This window comes from Carex rostrata, chromosome 8 (assembly GCF_964058835.1).
Source record: "Carex rostrata chromosome 8, lpCarRost1.2, whole genome shotgun sequence".
In the NCBI taxonomy this organism is placed as follows: domain Eukaryota; kingdom Viridiplantae; phylum Streptophyta; class Magnoliopsida; order Poales; family Cyperaceae; genus Carex; species Carex rostrata.
This window is the reverse complement of record NC_135925.1, coordinates 2,800,617-2,816,704: the sequence shown is the minus strand read 5'-3', so window position 1 is coordinate 2,816,704 and position 16,088 is coordinate 2,800,617. Positions and strand designations below refer to the sequence as shown.

The 16,088-nt window shown below is 33.6% G+C and overlaps 1 protein-coding gene across 2 annotated transcripts; it reads left to right on the top strand.

Moving 5' to 3' along the window:
* The first annotated feature begins 7,173 nt into the window (after nucleotides 1–7,173).
* Nucleotides 7,174–14,592, top strand: LOC144558092 (uncharacterized). 2 transcript variants are annotated; one of them, XM_078306803.1, is made up of 12 exons: nucleotides 7,174–7,438; nucleotides 8,769–9,556; nucleotides 9,850–9,939; nucleotides 10,302–10,538; nucleotides 10,991–11,266; nucleotides 11,649–11,946; nucleotides 12,355–12,584; nucleotides 13,180–13,295; nucleotides 13,506–13,600; nucleotides 13,678–13,760; nucleotides 13,856–13,920; nucleotides 14,235–14,592. In XM_078306803.1, exons 1-12 carry the CDS (start codon nucleotides 7,261–7,263, stop codon nucleotides 14,275–14,277), a joined length of 2,499 nt encoding a protein of 832 aa, XP_078162929.1. In that variant the 5' UTR covers nucleotides 7,174–7,260; the 3' UTR covers nucleotides 14,278–14,592. The 2 variants fall into 2 exon arrangements, with proteins under 2 accessions (XP_078162929.1, XP_078162930.1); XM_078306804.1 differs by having other exon boundaries at nucleotides 7,176–7,438; nucleotides 10,991–11,212.
* Nucleotides 14,593–16,088: the final 1,496 nt, after the last annotated feature.

Below are 16,088 nucleotides of genomic sequence, written 5' to 3'. Positions count from 1 at the left end.
TAATATTTTAATGATATTAAAAGTTCTATTTATAAAATATTCTTCATTCATGTCGTACTCGAGCAAGACAAAGTCTCCCGTCCAGATAGGATGAGCACCTAAGTCCTCAGAATGCCTGCATTGTAGTATCAATGGAGTAGGCATAAAATTAAAATAGAGAAAAATCTCTATCCCAAATTTATAGAACACAGAGAAAAAAAAAGCTTCTTTTTGAACCCATTCAATTGGAATTGGTGCCCTTTCTTTCACGACAATAGTTGGGAAGAGACATTTCTTTCGAAATGGATCAAAATATACATACAGTATCGTTACCGCAGTAGAGTTTCACCACCAAATTCGGAATGGATTGGTGTGGTTTAGTTTATTTTAATTAGTTTTTTTTAATATATTCTGATGATTGAAAAACAGTAATTTCTTTTAATTAGTTTCTTATAATTAGCAAACTCTTTTTTATATTATTTGGTATATTTGCCGGTTGATTTATAGGTAAATTTTATTAGTTTCATTTGCGTTATGTTATATATCGGGGGTGAAACCTGATACAGCCCAAAATAAGTTTAGTACAACATTAGATCTCCATTTTCATGTCTGTGTCAGGGGTGGACCTACATGGTTCTGGGGGGCAGCCGTTTGGATTTTGAGTTTTAGTGGTGATCTATCGGTTCTTATTGATTTTGTTTCCCTTGAAATCTCCCTCTCCTTGGATGTTTGATTTGTAATTCAGATTAAATTTAGTGTTAAAATCAAAATAATTTTTTTGAATTATGATTGGTAATTAATTAGAATTGTAAGTTAGAGCATCAGAAATTACAAGTCAGAGCATTGGAAAGTCAACACATTATTTTTTTATCGAGTACCCAATTAATTAATGAGTTTAAATTTGATTAACTATTTAAATTCGATTCGATATTTTTTTGTCTTTTCTGACGAAAATTCTAGATCCGTCCCTGTGTCGTGTAACTGATGAACAAGACTGTGACGATAGGAAAGCTGTGATTTACCGTCGACTTTAATATTCTGAAAGTAATTTTATGAGTTGGTATCAATCCGGTGTACAAACATCCGGTTTAAAATATTTTAGTATTTTTCAATCATCAAATCTTATTAAAAAATCTAAATTATAATACTGAGATTATTTTGATTGTCCACTCATTTTCTTAACTGTTGGATAAATGAAATTAACTAAGGAAGAAGAGAAATTTGAACTGGTTTCTATTCATTTGTTTCTGTTTCTAATTTTTTATAATTACAAAGATGATTGCTTTATGCTGCTTGTATTTACACAGAATGGTTGAAAATTTAATTTGCGTTGCTTCTGAATAAAATACAAATGAAGCCAGTAGCCTATGACGTGTCCAGACAGCCGAAATTTTTATTTATACAATATTTAAAAAAAAACACACCTCAAATTCATGGGATTCCAAAAACTAATGAGGGCCTCTAAATAGAAATGATTTGAATGTCCGTCAAAAGCCTAAATATATTTAATAGCACATTGTATTTTTGAAGTTTGAGGGGGCCTCGAAATCAATCCGCGACCTCTCAAGAATGAAATCATCAAACCATTATGTGGTATGGGTATATCTGAAAATCTCCACAAATTATGGTTTTAAAATTTTTTTTTTAATATGGTCTAAAACTCTAAATAAAAATTTCGGTCCAGACATATGTTCTGCTGGTGAAGACTGAAGAGACGGTAAAATAGCAGATGATGATGCTCTCCATTTTGTGTCACAATGGATATGTCCCTTTATATTCTATCAATAAGAGTGAGGCTATGTAACCATGCATAGCGCTAATTGATCGGAACTACATATTAATATTTTTATTTTCAAAATTCTAACCGTTTCACACAGTCTCAATATGAATATGTATTTTTAAACTAAATTTTACATTTATTTGTAAAATTATTGTACTTCAAAAAAAATTTAGATGGGTAGTTTATGATCTAGAATTTTCGGATCAAGTGATTTTCTATCGATCTAAAAAATTATTTTTTCTTAAAAAATATAAAATTTAGTTTACAAATACATATTCATATTAATATCATATTGAACGGTTTGGATCAATTGTTAGAACTTTCAAACCGAAAATTTGAATCTATAGCCTGAGCCAATATGCTATATGCGTATGCATAGTACCATGGCCTCACTCCTATCAATAAAACATAATTCTGACATGTAATGCATATTACATTTAATAAAGCAAATAGGCAAATTATTTATGTTAGGTAACACTTCCGAGATACATAAAAGATGCAAAAGAGTAAAGATTAAGATTATACTGTACATTATAAAATTGTTGTAACTCTTTTCAGTAATTTCAAATTTTATCATATATAGCTTGATAGTGTTTACGTGAAGAAATGAAAGCAGAATAAAGCTTCCAGATTATTCACACCAGTGTTATAAAATGCAGTTTTTATGAGGTATGCGGAAGGCCACCGCATACTGCATATACGGTATACGGCTGCATATGCAGATTTTTATGCGGATTTTAAAATAAGAATTCATATATATTTGGAAACATAATCTCATAACAGGAATAAGAATACACATATTTGTAGAACTATTTTATATTAATTATTCTCTAATATAAAAACAACATACATATATAAGAATACACAACAGCAAGATAATAAAAACATATATATTTTAAAACAGGAGGGTTCAAATGCCTCCATTTTTTGTGCCTCCGTCATGCCTCCATTTTTAAAAACTTTAATAATTCAAAATTTAAAACTTAAAAGTCAAAATAAAACCGTTGGATATGATCTACGTAATTTTATCTATGCACGTGTAAAAAATTATGACATTTCAATTTTATTTTTATTGTCATCAAGAGCTTGTAAAAAACACACTAATTTGGAAGATTTCTAGACGTTGATTTTTGAACTTAATGATTTACATAAAAATAAAATTGAAATGTGATATTTTTTTATGAGCACATAGATAAAATAACATAGATCACATCTAACGGTTTTATTTTGACTTTTAAGTTTTAAATTTTGAGTTATTAAAGTTTTAAAAGATGGAGGCATAGTGGAGGCACAAAAAATGGAGGCATTTGAACCCTCCTCATTTTAAAATTCACTGATTCAAAAATCTCACAACAAGAATTTATGCAGTATATACGGTTCATATGCGGATCATATGTAGTATGCGGTTAAAAATATGCTGCCGCATATGCGGAACTGCATATTAGACCACATATTAATTTTCTATGCAGTTCCGGCCGCATTTTGTTACGCTGATTCACACAAGATAAACACGTAACAGTTTGTTCAAATTTTATATTCCTATCTATACTAAATATATGCGATAACTCACATTAATTAATATGGGGAAGTTTCATATATATATATCTCGAAAATTTTGAAATTACGTACATTTTTCTTCTAAAATTCATAATATTATATTTGTCCTTCTAAATTTCAAAAACTAATAGATTTATCCAACGTATTGCCTTTTCTAATAAAACTCACTATAAATTTATAAAATTCTCATTTTCATTTATTAAAAGTATAAAATTATGTCGTTCGTGTAAAAAGAAATGTGTAGTCTTCTAAGTGATCAGTTTTCGAGGACGAATGGTTTATTTCTCTGGTTGTGATATATACACAATGGTATTTTGGCATGGAAACAAATATGCTGGAATCCACTGGGATTTTAGGGACCCTGAAATTCTCAATTCAACCATCTATATATTTCGTGATTTGTGCATAAAAATCTGTCTACTTTGAGATTCGTGTATAGAAAAACTTAGATGGTTGGATTTGAAATTTCAGGGTCTCTGAAATCCTCAAGGATTTTAGCAGATTTCATTCCTTTTGGCATACCATTATACTCTCACTGTGGACCATGTACTATTACAATCGGCCAATTAGATCACTAAACACTTCTTTAATTCTTTTAAATATATTACATATTTTTTATTTTTCTTAATAAATGGTAAAATGAATATTTTATAAGTGTGTGAGTTTTTAAATTTAGAAAGATAAATATGATATTATATATGAATTTTAGAGGGATAAATATGTAATTTCAAAATATTTGAGAAATAAACATGAAATATTCCCAATTAATATTGTTTAAATTACACATGAACATCTTCAAACAACAAAGGTCGTTGATTTTTACCTTACAAAATTTGAGAGAAAATGTCAGGCGCTTTTTTAGTGTATGAAACCTTAATTTCATGTAATGATCATTTTTTAAATTGTATTGATGGATTTAAATTTATGCAGAATCGTATTGCATATATAAACTCTAAATTGTCATGATCCTCTAGTGAACTATAATATGAAATTATAGATTACCTTGATCCGTAGCTATAGTCTTCTAGAGATGCATAATCACCGTTGATCACCGGAAGCCTTTAGATTTCTAAGCAATCCCTCTCAAGTCCGATGGAGAGAGCGAGAGAGGCGACAGCGACAACACTCTGATCTTCACAAAGAGAGATATCCGAATCACAAGTTCTTTATTAAAAGTCCCCTTCTCAGTTACAAGATATCAATTTCTATTCTCTTTTATTTTCAGTAGAGAGAGAATCAGAGAAACTGAGATATCAAAAATTGGTACAGAGCACCTTTTAATTAATGATGATGTATATTGCCATATCTTTTACAGAGGATACAGACCCTATATATACATCATTGTCCATTTTGAATAGGCGCCTTTAGGCTTTAGTTTTAATTAATTAATTAATTAATTAATCAATCTTATTTTTTTTATTGGATCTGTAGCCTATTTTCTTAATGGATTCCTAGCGAGTTTGAATTCAGAACTTGCATTATTGGATATTTTCTTATTTACAGAACATTACCATATTTGATTGTGTTATCCAGAGACCAATAACATAATTGTATTATTTCCACTTTATATAATTTAGACCATCACTAAATCATAAAGGTGCTGTTCAGCTCGGAGGATTAAGGGGTTGAGGATTAACACCTTAAGGTGTTCGGCAATTGAAAGATTAACAAAGAAAAAGCATTATGAACAAAGAAAATATATTTTATTATGTAACAAGGGTAAAAGACCAATATATCCTTATTTAATTGTTATGTAATAAAAATATAAAATTGATGACGTTTATATATTTCATTCATAGGTTTAAAGTCAAATTAATTTAAAAAGGAAAAGAAAAATGAATTTAAACAAAAATGAAATCCGGTGAAAAAAAAAATCAAAATATTATCAACATTTTCTTCCTTGTATTCAGATATCAACCAAAAAGTAAAAAAAGAATAGACAGAGTTCAAAAGTGTAAATCGTGGTTCATCATAGAATCCTTCCTGGCTTCATACTCTCCATTGATGTCTTTCTTCTCTCACCCTCCCCGCTACCACCACCAATCCTTGCCCCTTGATGGCCCCTCGCAGCACCTTTTCTCTTTCTCTTCCCTTCCGTCACTATATCCAACCTTTTCAGGCGAACTCATCTTTGTCCCCTCGCACCCTCTCGGCTGCTGAACGACTTAGAAAGGGTATCTGCTGGACACTACGAGCGACGTTCAGTGGCAGTGATAAAGGATGGGGCGGAGATGGAGGTGGTGTATTCCACACACAAAAGATAGGGCAATCCGGATCTCTAACGACTTCTCGTGGTGTGGAGAGGGCAACACTTTCATCGGCTAACGTCGATTTCGATTCGATCTCGCCAAAAGGGAGGAAGATGCTTTTATTTTTGTTTTAGGTTTATGTGTCTGCATATGGGGAGATGAAATAAAAAAACTATAAAGAAAATAATCTTTCTTAAGGAGCAGTATGGAAAGAAGGGTGAAATAGTCCAAAAAGTGACTAAAAATGCTCTTAAGGAGATGCTAAAGAGGCTGATATCTTAAGGAAGTGGGAGGGAGGATTAAGAATGAACACTAAGGAGCATGTCTAAATCTCACCTAAAGAATCACCGTTCGGACGGATTTAGACAGATTAAGAGCTTAAGGATCCTTAAAGACCCTTAAGGAACCTAAGCTGAATAGCCCCAAAGTTATTAATATGTATTCTACACATTAAATACCTCACTTCTCATGACACATATTGAACCCGATAAATAATACTTAATTTGATCACTTCATAACGGGTCTAATTTTGACAATCTATTATTTAATATATATTTATATTATATATAAGTCCACATATGTTGTAATTAATTGAAATTAATTCCAACATGTATTTCATGCAAAAACGTCAGATGCGACATTTAATTCAATACAAAAGGTGTATGACGCTAAATACAACAATATCAAATTAAAATTGTACATAAATATTTAACACTAAGTTTCAGCAATGAAATGGGCATATCTTGCCTCTTTTTTTTAAAAAAAAAATTTGTACATAAACCTGTAATAAAAAATAATATAAAGAGAAGTGCTAATTGTGCTTGCGTTTTTTTTTTTAATGTACAAAGAAAAATAGAAAAATGCCAACACAATTTAACATTTGTGTTAAGACTCAAGATTTCACTGAATGCATGTTAATTTTTTCTTTTTATAAATAAAAAAAATAAAAAATTGGCTATAAAAGGAATACAGGTGTAGGCATGATAATAGCAGTCAATTGCAACTAATCGTCATTTCCCACAAATGACGCACTAAATTTCTATGGTAAAATGACTCATATGCCCATTTTGGCGCCAAAAGCTTAATAGTCGGCGATCACTGTTCTTCCATTTCGGAACCTCTCCAGTTCTCCTCCAGCATTTTGCCAAATCGCAAACTTAGTTCGGTTATCTCAGGAAATATGTAAACACAATCTATTTTAGTTGCATGAGATGGGAACTTAATGCAAAACGATGGAACACAAATTAAATGTGCGCGCGCGCGCGCGTGTTTTTTTTTTTTTTTTTTTGCCAACCATGGCTAAGAAAAAAATAAAGCCCATGGATAGGGGACGTCTCCATTGATTTATAACAGGAGAAGTATAATCCCCCCTTAGTGTCCGGATCCCTACAGTAACTCCAAATTTGAGTTAGATCCGGACAGTCCGATCAAAATTCGGAATATAATTTTCTTGAATATTTTGCAGATTCTGATCGGACGGTCCGGATACAAAGTCAAATTTGGAGTTACTGTAGGGATCCGAATCGCAGAAGAGAATACAGAGGGACGCGATCTTTTTTAGCTTTCCCAAATCGCAAACCGGTACAATAAACCGCCTTTCCAATAAACCAAACTCTCTAGTATTGCGAAATTGCTCTCTTCCTTTTCTTGATCGCTAGAGAGATAAAACGATGAATCGAAATATCGCCTAGCGAGATGATCAAGGACGAGGAGGTTTTGGGGCCAGCTATGAAGCAAGTGGCACAGGAACAGGCTGCAGCAGTGATTGCCACAGAAGATCTCGTTGTAAATTTGGAGAATATTGGTAGCGACGATGGGCGAATTGGGGTGGTAGAACGCGAGACCCAGCCATCTAACAAAATAATTGCACTTCGTATGATCCTTTTTTGACATTATCTTCATGTGATTCTTTTTAAATATTGATTTTTGTAGTTTACAGGGCCTGAATAGGTTGCAGCGTTGTAATTTCTTCTCCTCTATTTTAGCATCTATTTATTCCATGTTTGGCTGCAGAAACGAGCTTTATTCTATGATATAAAACCGATTTAAGTAGGTAATTTTTCCATATTTTTGTTTCACCAAGATCAATTGGGCCTGTTTGCGGCGTGATGCGACTCCATTGTGATTCATTAGTATGAATGCATTTGAGTAATCACAGAAAAAGTTTTATCGTTTGGTTTGAGTTTCAGACTTTTTTTTGGAACAAACGAATTTCCTTTTGTCTTTCTTCTGATTTTTGTTTCCGTACGTCGTAGCTTCATATGATTTTTTTTTTAGGAAGGTGCAATCTGAACATTTTTGTTGCATCTTGATCTTTGATATTAGTGTTTAATTTTTGTTTAGCAAAAGTGGGGTATCGCGGATACCCACCGATTTTCATTAGAAACCAGAAGAGTTTAAGTAGAATATGGTACCCAACAGCTGGTACATAATATAAAAAGAAACATATTATTACTAATTCAGATATTTGTCTCCAAGGGATCCTGTCCCACACATACTTTGAGATGCCACATCTTGTGCCATACACCTATTCCCTTAAAATCATTGGGCAAAACTAGAGTGCGTTTAAAGTAGTTGGAATCACCTTTACACCAGAAAGTTGTAAGAGCAAGTATCTTAGCAGCTAAGTGTTGTATTGGCCTTTTATTTTTCTAACCAAATTACCCACAATACAGCTCCCCTTATCATTTCTAGTAACAGTTTGTCTTTGAAAGGTATAGATGCATCTAATATCCATAAATCATAAATAGATTGACAATTGAAATGATGTACTGTTTCAACATCCCCACAAAAAGTCAAGCACATGAGCCTTACCAACCTCTTTTTGTTAGATTCTTTTTTTTTTTTTTTTTTTTTTTTGTAACTACCCATATAATTTTTTTTTATTTTCAAAGACAATTTAGATTTCCATGTTATATCAAACTCAAGATTGGGGATACCCCCCATATTCTAACCAGCTATAGTAAGATTTTAAAGCACCATCATTAGACCATCTACATTTTATTTGACCTGCACCATCATCAGTCAAAAGAAAATAATTAATTTGTAATCTTAGATTATTCCATTCTATCAAGTAAATACCTACTAGTTGTCTAGTTGTAGCTATATGAATTCCATCATCTCTAAAAATTGTAGCAACTAATGATATAGTATCGTCTTTCTTTTCAGATATTAATGGCAGAGTATCATCTTTTTTTTTTCAGATGATGAAGATTTGAGAAATATATGCTCATGGTTAGGTGAATATGACACGAAAACCCTTTGGATAGAATCTGGAGATGATTGCTTTGCTGAATCTATGGATCAGATGGAAATTCCTTTTTTATGTTGTGCAAAGGACATAAGCCATATTAAAGATAATAAAACAGACTCTCTGAACAACACCTCAGTCCAAATTAAACCAGAAAATGGTAGGTATCGAGAGCCTCATTTGGCAGAGAAGGTGATGGAACATCACGGAGAGATTGTTGAGAGCAGTCAACTTGAAACTGTTGGGGAGGATGGAGGCGAAGCAACTGGAGATATCCCGAACCTTGCATTGGGAAGAGTAAATGACACTGAATCTATATCTGATGAGAAGGAAGGGAAAGCAAAACTATTAGAAGAAGGAAAAGAAGACCTTGAAGAAGTAGGAGATGATGAAGAAGAGTATTATCTAATAGAAGAGATCATAGAAGAAGGTGAAGAGGAGGAAGCTGACATTGGAGAGAGTGAGTGTGTACCAACTGGAGAGGATCTGAAAGAAGATGAGGAGCACCGTCAAGTGGTAAAGAAGCAATGCAAAAGGAAGGAGTATGAGGTTTTTGTTGGGGGTTTGCATCGGTGTGCTAGTAAAGATGACATTCATGAGGTTTTCTCTCAAGTTGGTGAGGTCAAATCGATACGCATGGCCATGGATCGATGTTCGAATAAAAATAGAGGGTATGCTTTTGTGCGGTACAGGACAGTGGAACAGGCTAGGCGTGCCCTGACAGAGTTGAAGAATCCTCGGGTTTGTTCTATATGTACATTGATCTACGTTTAACATTTATGTTGTACCATCTAGTGGCATACTGTCCTGTACTGATGTACTGGTATTTGACCATATGTCTTTTATGTATCATTGATAAACCTTCTTAACACATCTTGATGCAAAGCAAATAGGAAATTTGAATCGAGAACCAGCTATGTACCTACTTTTATTGTTTTAACTGAGTAATTTGATGTAGGTTGTGCATCCTGATCGAAGTAAAATCCTTCTATGTTTGTTGTTTCGGTGTTTCTAATATGAAGCCTCTCAATCAGGTACACGGTAAAAGATGCGATGTTACAGCTAGCAGGGAAAATGACACTCTTTTTGTTGGTAACATCTGCAAGACATGGTCCCAAGAACTTGTAATTTACTCGTCTATGATATATCCCTTCTTTCTTTCTCTCTTTGAAGAATTCGGTATCAGATTGTGCTGTGGTTTAGTCTGGCAATGACTAGCTCTGTTCACTGAAGAAATATTGATTGTTCTGAAAATATTTCCCTCTTGTTTAAGACGCACGACATATTTGACAGCTAAATTATTGCTTGAAAAAAAAATTCATTCAGTACCGTGAAAAAACATACCCAGAAAAAAGTATATTTCTTTGCTGATACACACCGGTATAGTTCGATACCTGTATTTAGTTATGAAATTCTTCAGCTGGGATTATAACCTTCTTTGTGTTAAGTGTATGAGTGCTAACTTTTATTTCTCGGTCAATTACAGTTTAAAGACAAGCTAAAGAGTTATGGTGTCGTAAACTACAAGGAGGTAGTGCTGATACAGGATAATAGATACCGAGGGGGAAACAAAGGATTTGCTTTCTTAGAGTTTTGGTCTCTTGCCCAAGCAACTTGGGCATATGTTCGCCTACATAAGAGCAATGTGGTTTTTGGCACTGACCATGCTGCAAAAGTTTCTTTTGCAGTGTTTGATAAGTCCGAGCGGGAAATCACCTTTCAGGTACACTTTCCCCAAAAAAGAGAGGATAAACAGAAAATAAGATAAAAGAATAAAATAAGTGGTTTATGAAGCTGGGTGCTTTTGCTTTTGTACATCTACCTTCTTACATATAACATACTCAGTACTAGTTCAGCTAGAGCAGAATTAGCTGTGCTGGAATTGTGTATTGAAATGAGGTCTGGAGTGTGTCTGTTACTCTGTTCAGAGCATTTTATTTCTTGAACTTCGTTTAAAGTACATTAAAAATGAAGAATACTTAATGTTAGTGGAAAATATGCTGTGAAGAAGCAAACAACATGATTTTTTATGCCTACACATCAGATCAGATTCCAATCTGAACTTCGGATATGTTTTTGGCAGTTGGATTAATCTTACTGTTTCTCTCTTGAAACTTGCCTAACCTTTTACTGGCCTAACAATGACCGATTCATATATTTTATTTTTGTAATTAGGCAAAAACAGTATTTCTAAATGGAGTGCCACCTACATGGGATGAAGATCAGATTAGGTCATGCCTTCAGAGATATGGGTTCATCGAGAGCGTGAAGCTTGCACGGGACATGAACACTGCTAAGAGACATGATTTTGCCTATGTCACTTTTGATACACACAATAGTGCATGTAGATGCATTCGAGGTATCAATGCTGGGGGTCTCAGAAAAGGTCATCATAAGGTAAAAACAAAGAAGGAAATCTGTGTTGATCAAAGACTCAAAGTTGATGTTGTGGTATGTGTGGATGCATGGACTTGGTCTGAATTTCATATTTGCCTTCTATCTTATATTTGTCCTTACATGAGTTGACCTGAACAAATAATACTTAATATCCAAAAACTAAGCATTATTTTATTTTATTAGTCTAGAGAAAGTTCAGATTTCTCTTGATTTAGAAACAATTAGGTATGAGCATCTTAGAATTACTATGAATATTGGTTTTGTATAATTCAATGTCTCAAGTAATTTTCAATACATACTAAAAATTGGCATCGCTGCCTAAAAATGGACACCATTGGAGAAGCTTTACCAAACTCAGGCACAACTGACCATTTTTTATTTTTCTTGATCATCTCCTTGACCTTCATATTGTCTGATTTTGAACTTGCTCTATCAGGTAAGGGTGGAAGCCCAATTTTGTCGGCCACGTAATCCTAGATCTAATTGGAATGTGAAGGGTAATCGTGACTTTTGCTCCAAAGCAAAGTCAACTCATGATTTGCACTTCTCTCCTTCACCGCAAAACCGAACACCTGCACGTATACCCAAGCGCATTGCAGAGATTAGGGTACTGCCAACAAGTGATTGTGGATTGAAGAGACCTTTCGGGTTAAGTGACAGGAACCAGGTCTCAGTTTCAAAGAAACCTAGGCGTATGGTTTCCATTCATCGGTCCCCCAGGAGAATGCTGCAAGGTTATCTTTTTCTATATCCGCTTGATATCTTTACATGTATTGGAATTTGGAGGAAAGAAAAAAAAAAGGAAGTTGAATTGTACAAGATGGCCAATTGTTTCACTTGAATAATCACCAAGTTAAATTGAAGCAGCAACATTAAATTGATACACTACCTTTCTTAAAATAAGGTTTGTGCTGTGTACCTATAGTGGTTGGTGCAGTGCTAATATGTGGTGATGAAATCATTACTCAATAATTTTATTGTGTCAACTATTCTAGGAGTTTCATTATATTTTTGTCTGGATTCTATTTGTTACTTATTTTCATTTCGTTGTTAAGTAGGAAACCCTGATGATCAAATTGCACTCAAATGTGTATTGAAGTACCTGCATGGTTCTCTGATATTCATACTTTTATTTTGAACAGACCAGGGCTGCTGTGTGAAGAGAAATGCAAGAGAACACATAGATGCTGAATACAACTCGCATGTCATAGTAGAGCGGCGTCATTCTTTATGCAGAAATAAGTACTGTTATACTTGTGAGCATGTCTACTCTGACCGGCATTCACATTCTTATAACGAGTATTTCAGAAGTGACCCCCATGATTTAAAACATGATATAGACGATTGTTACTGTGAATTCCCCAAGAGAATGGTAAGGTTGCAGTTTGCTGCTGCATTTTTTATTTTCAGTATCTGGTCATTTCTGAGTTGATTGTCGGTAAATAAAAGGAAATGCTAATTAGATTTTTAGCACTTGATTGTATTTTGTTGAAGAACTGAAAGAAATGAGGGTCGTATGGGTGGGTTGGGTTTGGTGTAACCAACCTGCTTGCTGTACTGTTCTGCTGTTGCTTCTCTTCATTGCTTACTAAACTTTGAGGTTTTTCCAATGGTGTAATTTGGTTTAGCATCTTAATTTCAATAGAAGGTTAAAAGTCAAGCACAAATGAGTTGGTTTTGGACCCAATATAGTGGTGGGTCAAAGGAGCCCACAGGTGGATCAAGCCACTAAACTTGACCAGTTCTGTGTTAGACTGGTTGGATAAGTCAAAGTTTGCCCCTCTACTCATTTGAAATTGATCCTCATTTGAAAAATAATAAAATAACAAGTTTGAAGAAACCATAAAAAAAGGGAATAAATTTAAGATCAATCAATTTTCTAACAGAAGTCCGTCAAGAGCTGTTATGGCAAAACCAAAGATATCTTTGTTTTTTTTGCTAATATCTCTCTCTCATTGTCATTTTAGGATTGTAGTCCTGATATAAATGAAGATTTGAGCATCCGCCAGTCGAAATTATGGTTTGATTATGCTGCAAGTAGCAGCAGGTGTGCTCCCTGTGACACGTCTTCAAGTCGAAACAGGTAAGCATAACTTGCAAAGTAAGTTATTTCATGCATAGCCCTGCAACTCTATCTTTGCTTTGTATACCACCTTGCAGAGATGGTCTTTCTTTATTCACATTTGAAACACTTATATGCAAGTGTCCAAACAATGGCAGTCTTAGGAGCGAATTGCATAGAAAGGCTATTTTTTGAGGTCATTAATTCTTCCTCTACATTTCACTCTATTAGGCTGGAGCTATCCAATGTGACATCTGGAACTGGCAGTAGCATTTATTTTAGGGACAAGATGTATAGAGGCAGTGATGATCTGAGCTACTATAGAGGTACTATCTTCTTGCGTAATTATGTTTTCTTTGATGGAATTTCAAACCTTGTACTCACTAGCTAACTACTTGTTTAGGGTCTGATGGCGCTGGTGATTTTCACGGTGCATACATTTCCAGTTCTAGCCGCAACAACAAATATTATTCTCAGAGATCAGATGTGAGCCCTGTTTCATTTTGTATTCACTCTGAACTTAAATTGTTTTTCTTCTTCTTAAATTACGCATTAATATTATTTTTCTTTCCTCTTTCCAGGGTGGTGCTAACTCCTATTTGTCCTTCCATGAGCATAGCAGCTGCTGTAACAGTACATCACGAGGGTAAGAAAGCCAAGAATTTCTGTAGAACCTAGTATAAATTAATGACTTGCAACAGTATCAAAGCATTGCAGTACCAATATTGTATATTTCCATGCATGAGGTTGTGTTATTCTCTAAGAATCATACCAGCACTCGTATAAGAATTGAAATGACAAAAAAAGGAGAGAAAAAAAATATAAAGTTAAACTTGTAAGATTGCTTATATAGCTATCATTTTAAATTTCGCAATCAAATTGGTGTATTATTGCATTTTGTTTTTCATTTCTTCTGTCATTTTGATGATTTCCTTTGTATTTATTCCGATACTCATCCAGATGCAGGGATTGTTTTAAGAGAGAGAGCTACAGAAACTTCTAGTATATATGCACTTTGGACTTAATAGAAGAAAGTTGTGGACCCAGCCATACAAGTTTGCTAATGAGCCTCCTTGTACATTGAGCACAAATTTTGTAAATGAGAAACAGCCTGAACATCAAACGGGTCGCTGGTTGACTAGTTAACGACCTTTGTCTCGTAGATGGATGGATAACTGCAGTTGGGGACTTAAAATTGTGAGCTTTGGTTTTTGGTGAATTGTTAAGGCCTTGTTTATTAATTATTATGGCTATATATTTAAGTCACTTCTGTAATGCACAAAAATCTTGAATTTGATTATCACTTAGAAAAAGAAAAGGGAAGGTTTGAAATGAATTTATTTGGCAATTGTGTATTGATAAGTTAAGGCGGATGTTTTGGTTGAAATAGTTGTGCAAGTCCTTGTTTAATTTTCAACCTTTCTTACAAGGACTAGAGTTACAGTCTTGTTAATAATAGGTAGGCAATCAAAGGTTTCGACTATATTAAATGTTGAGAAATCTACATTTCATTCTTTTGTTTTTTCGCCAAAGATGAATACAGTAACAAAGAAGAAATGTTGATGCGTAACATTCCGGAGTTTTTTAAACATACCCATTTTTTAAAATATTTTATTAAAAATAACTAGGATTTAGCTGGAATTTTAAAAATATCCAACTCGTGAAAAAAATTCACGGTCCGGATATATATATATATTTGAACTATAAATAGGGGTTGGAGAAAGAAATATCCACGGTTTGTTTTTTTTTTATTTTTTTGTAAACTCATTTTTTTTATAATATATGTATATATATATATATATATAGTCACTTTACTTCCGAACTCACCATAGTCCATTTATATATATATATATATATATATATATATAGAGGTTGGCTAAGATCAAAGTGGTAGTTCCTGAGCTTTGGTGCTACCAATTCGTTTTTTAATTTTCAAAGTTCAAAACGTCGATCCGAACCGTTCAAGTTGTTCTCCGTATTAAATTGTGTTTGGAGACCAAATTTTATATTTTTCTGAATTTTTTTACTATTTATTAAGCCACTTTGAAAACAGTTGATCCAACGGTGGCTTAACAAAACAGTAAAATCAGAAGCCACCGTTGGATCAGCTGTTTTCAAAGTGGCTTAATAAATAGTAAAAAAATTCAGAAAAATATAAAATTTGGTCTCCAAACACAATTTAATATGGAGAACAACTTGAACGGTTCGGATCGACGTTTTGAACTTTGAAAATTAAAAAACGAATTGGTAGCACCAAAGCTCAGGAACTACCACTTTGATCTTAGCCAACCTCTATATATATATATATAGGATTTGGCTAATATGTTATGGGTAGCTAAGAGGCCTCCCGTGCTACGGCTCAATATTTGACTTTTCAAAATCCTAACGGTCGATCCAAACCGTTCATCTTGTTCTCCATATTAATATGTGTTTGGAGACCAAATTTTACATTTTTTGGAAATTTTTACTATTTTTTTAGATTTATTGAATATCGCTGTTTTTTATGGTCCAGATTTGTCTGAAAAACAGCGATTTTCAATAAATCTAAAAAAATAGTAAAAAATTTCCAAAAAATGTAAAATTTGGTCTCCAAGCACATATTAATATGGAGAACAAAATAAACGGTTCGGATCGACCGTTAGAATTTTGAAAAGTTGAATATTGAGCCGTAGTACGGGAGGTCTCTTAGCTACCCATAGCACCGTAGCCAAGTCCTCTATATATATATATATAGAGGAGGGATCAAGTTACAACATTTTTTGAGTTACAACAAGTTACAACAAGCATTTTCTACATTTTAAAAGTCCAAATCGT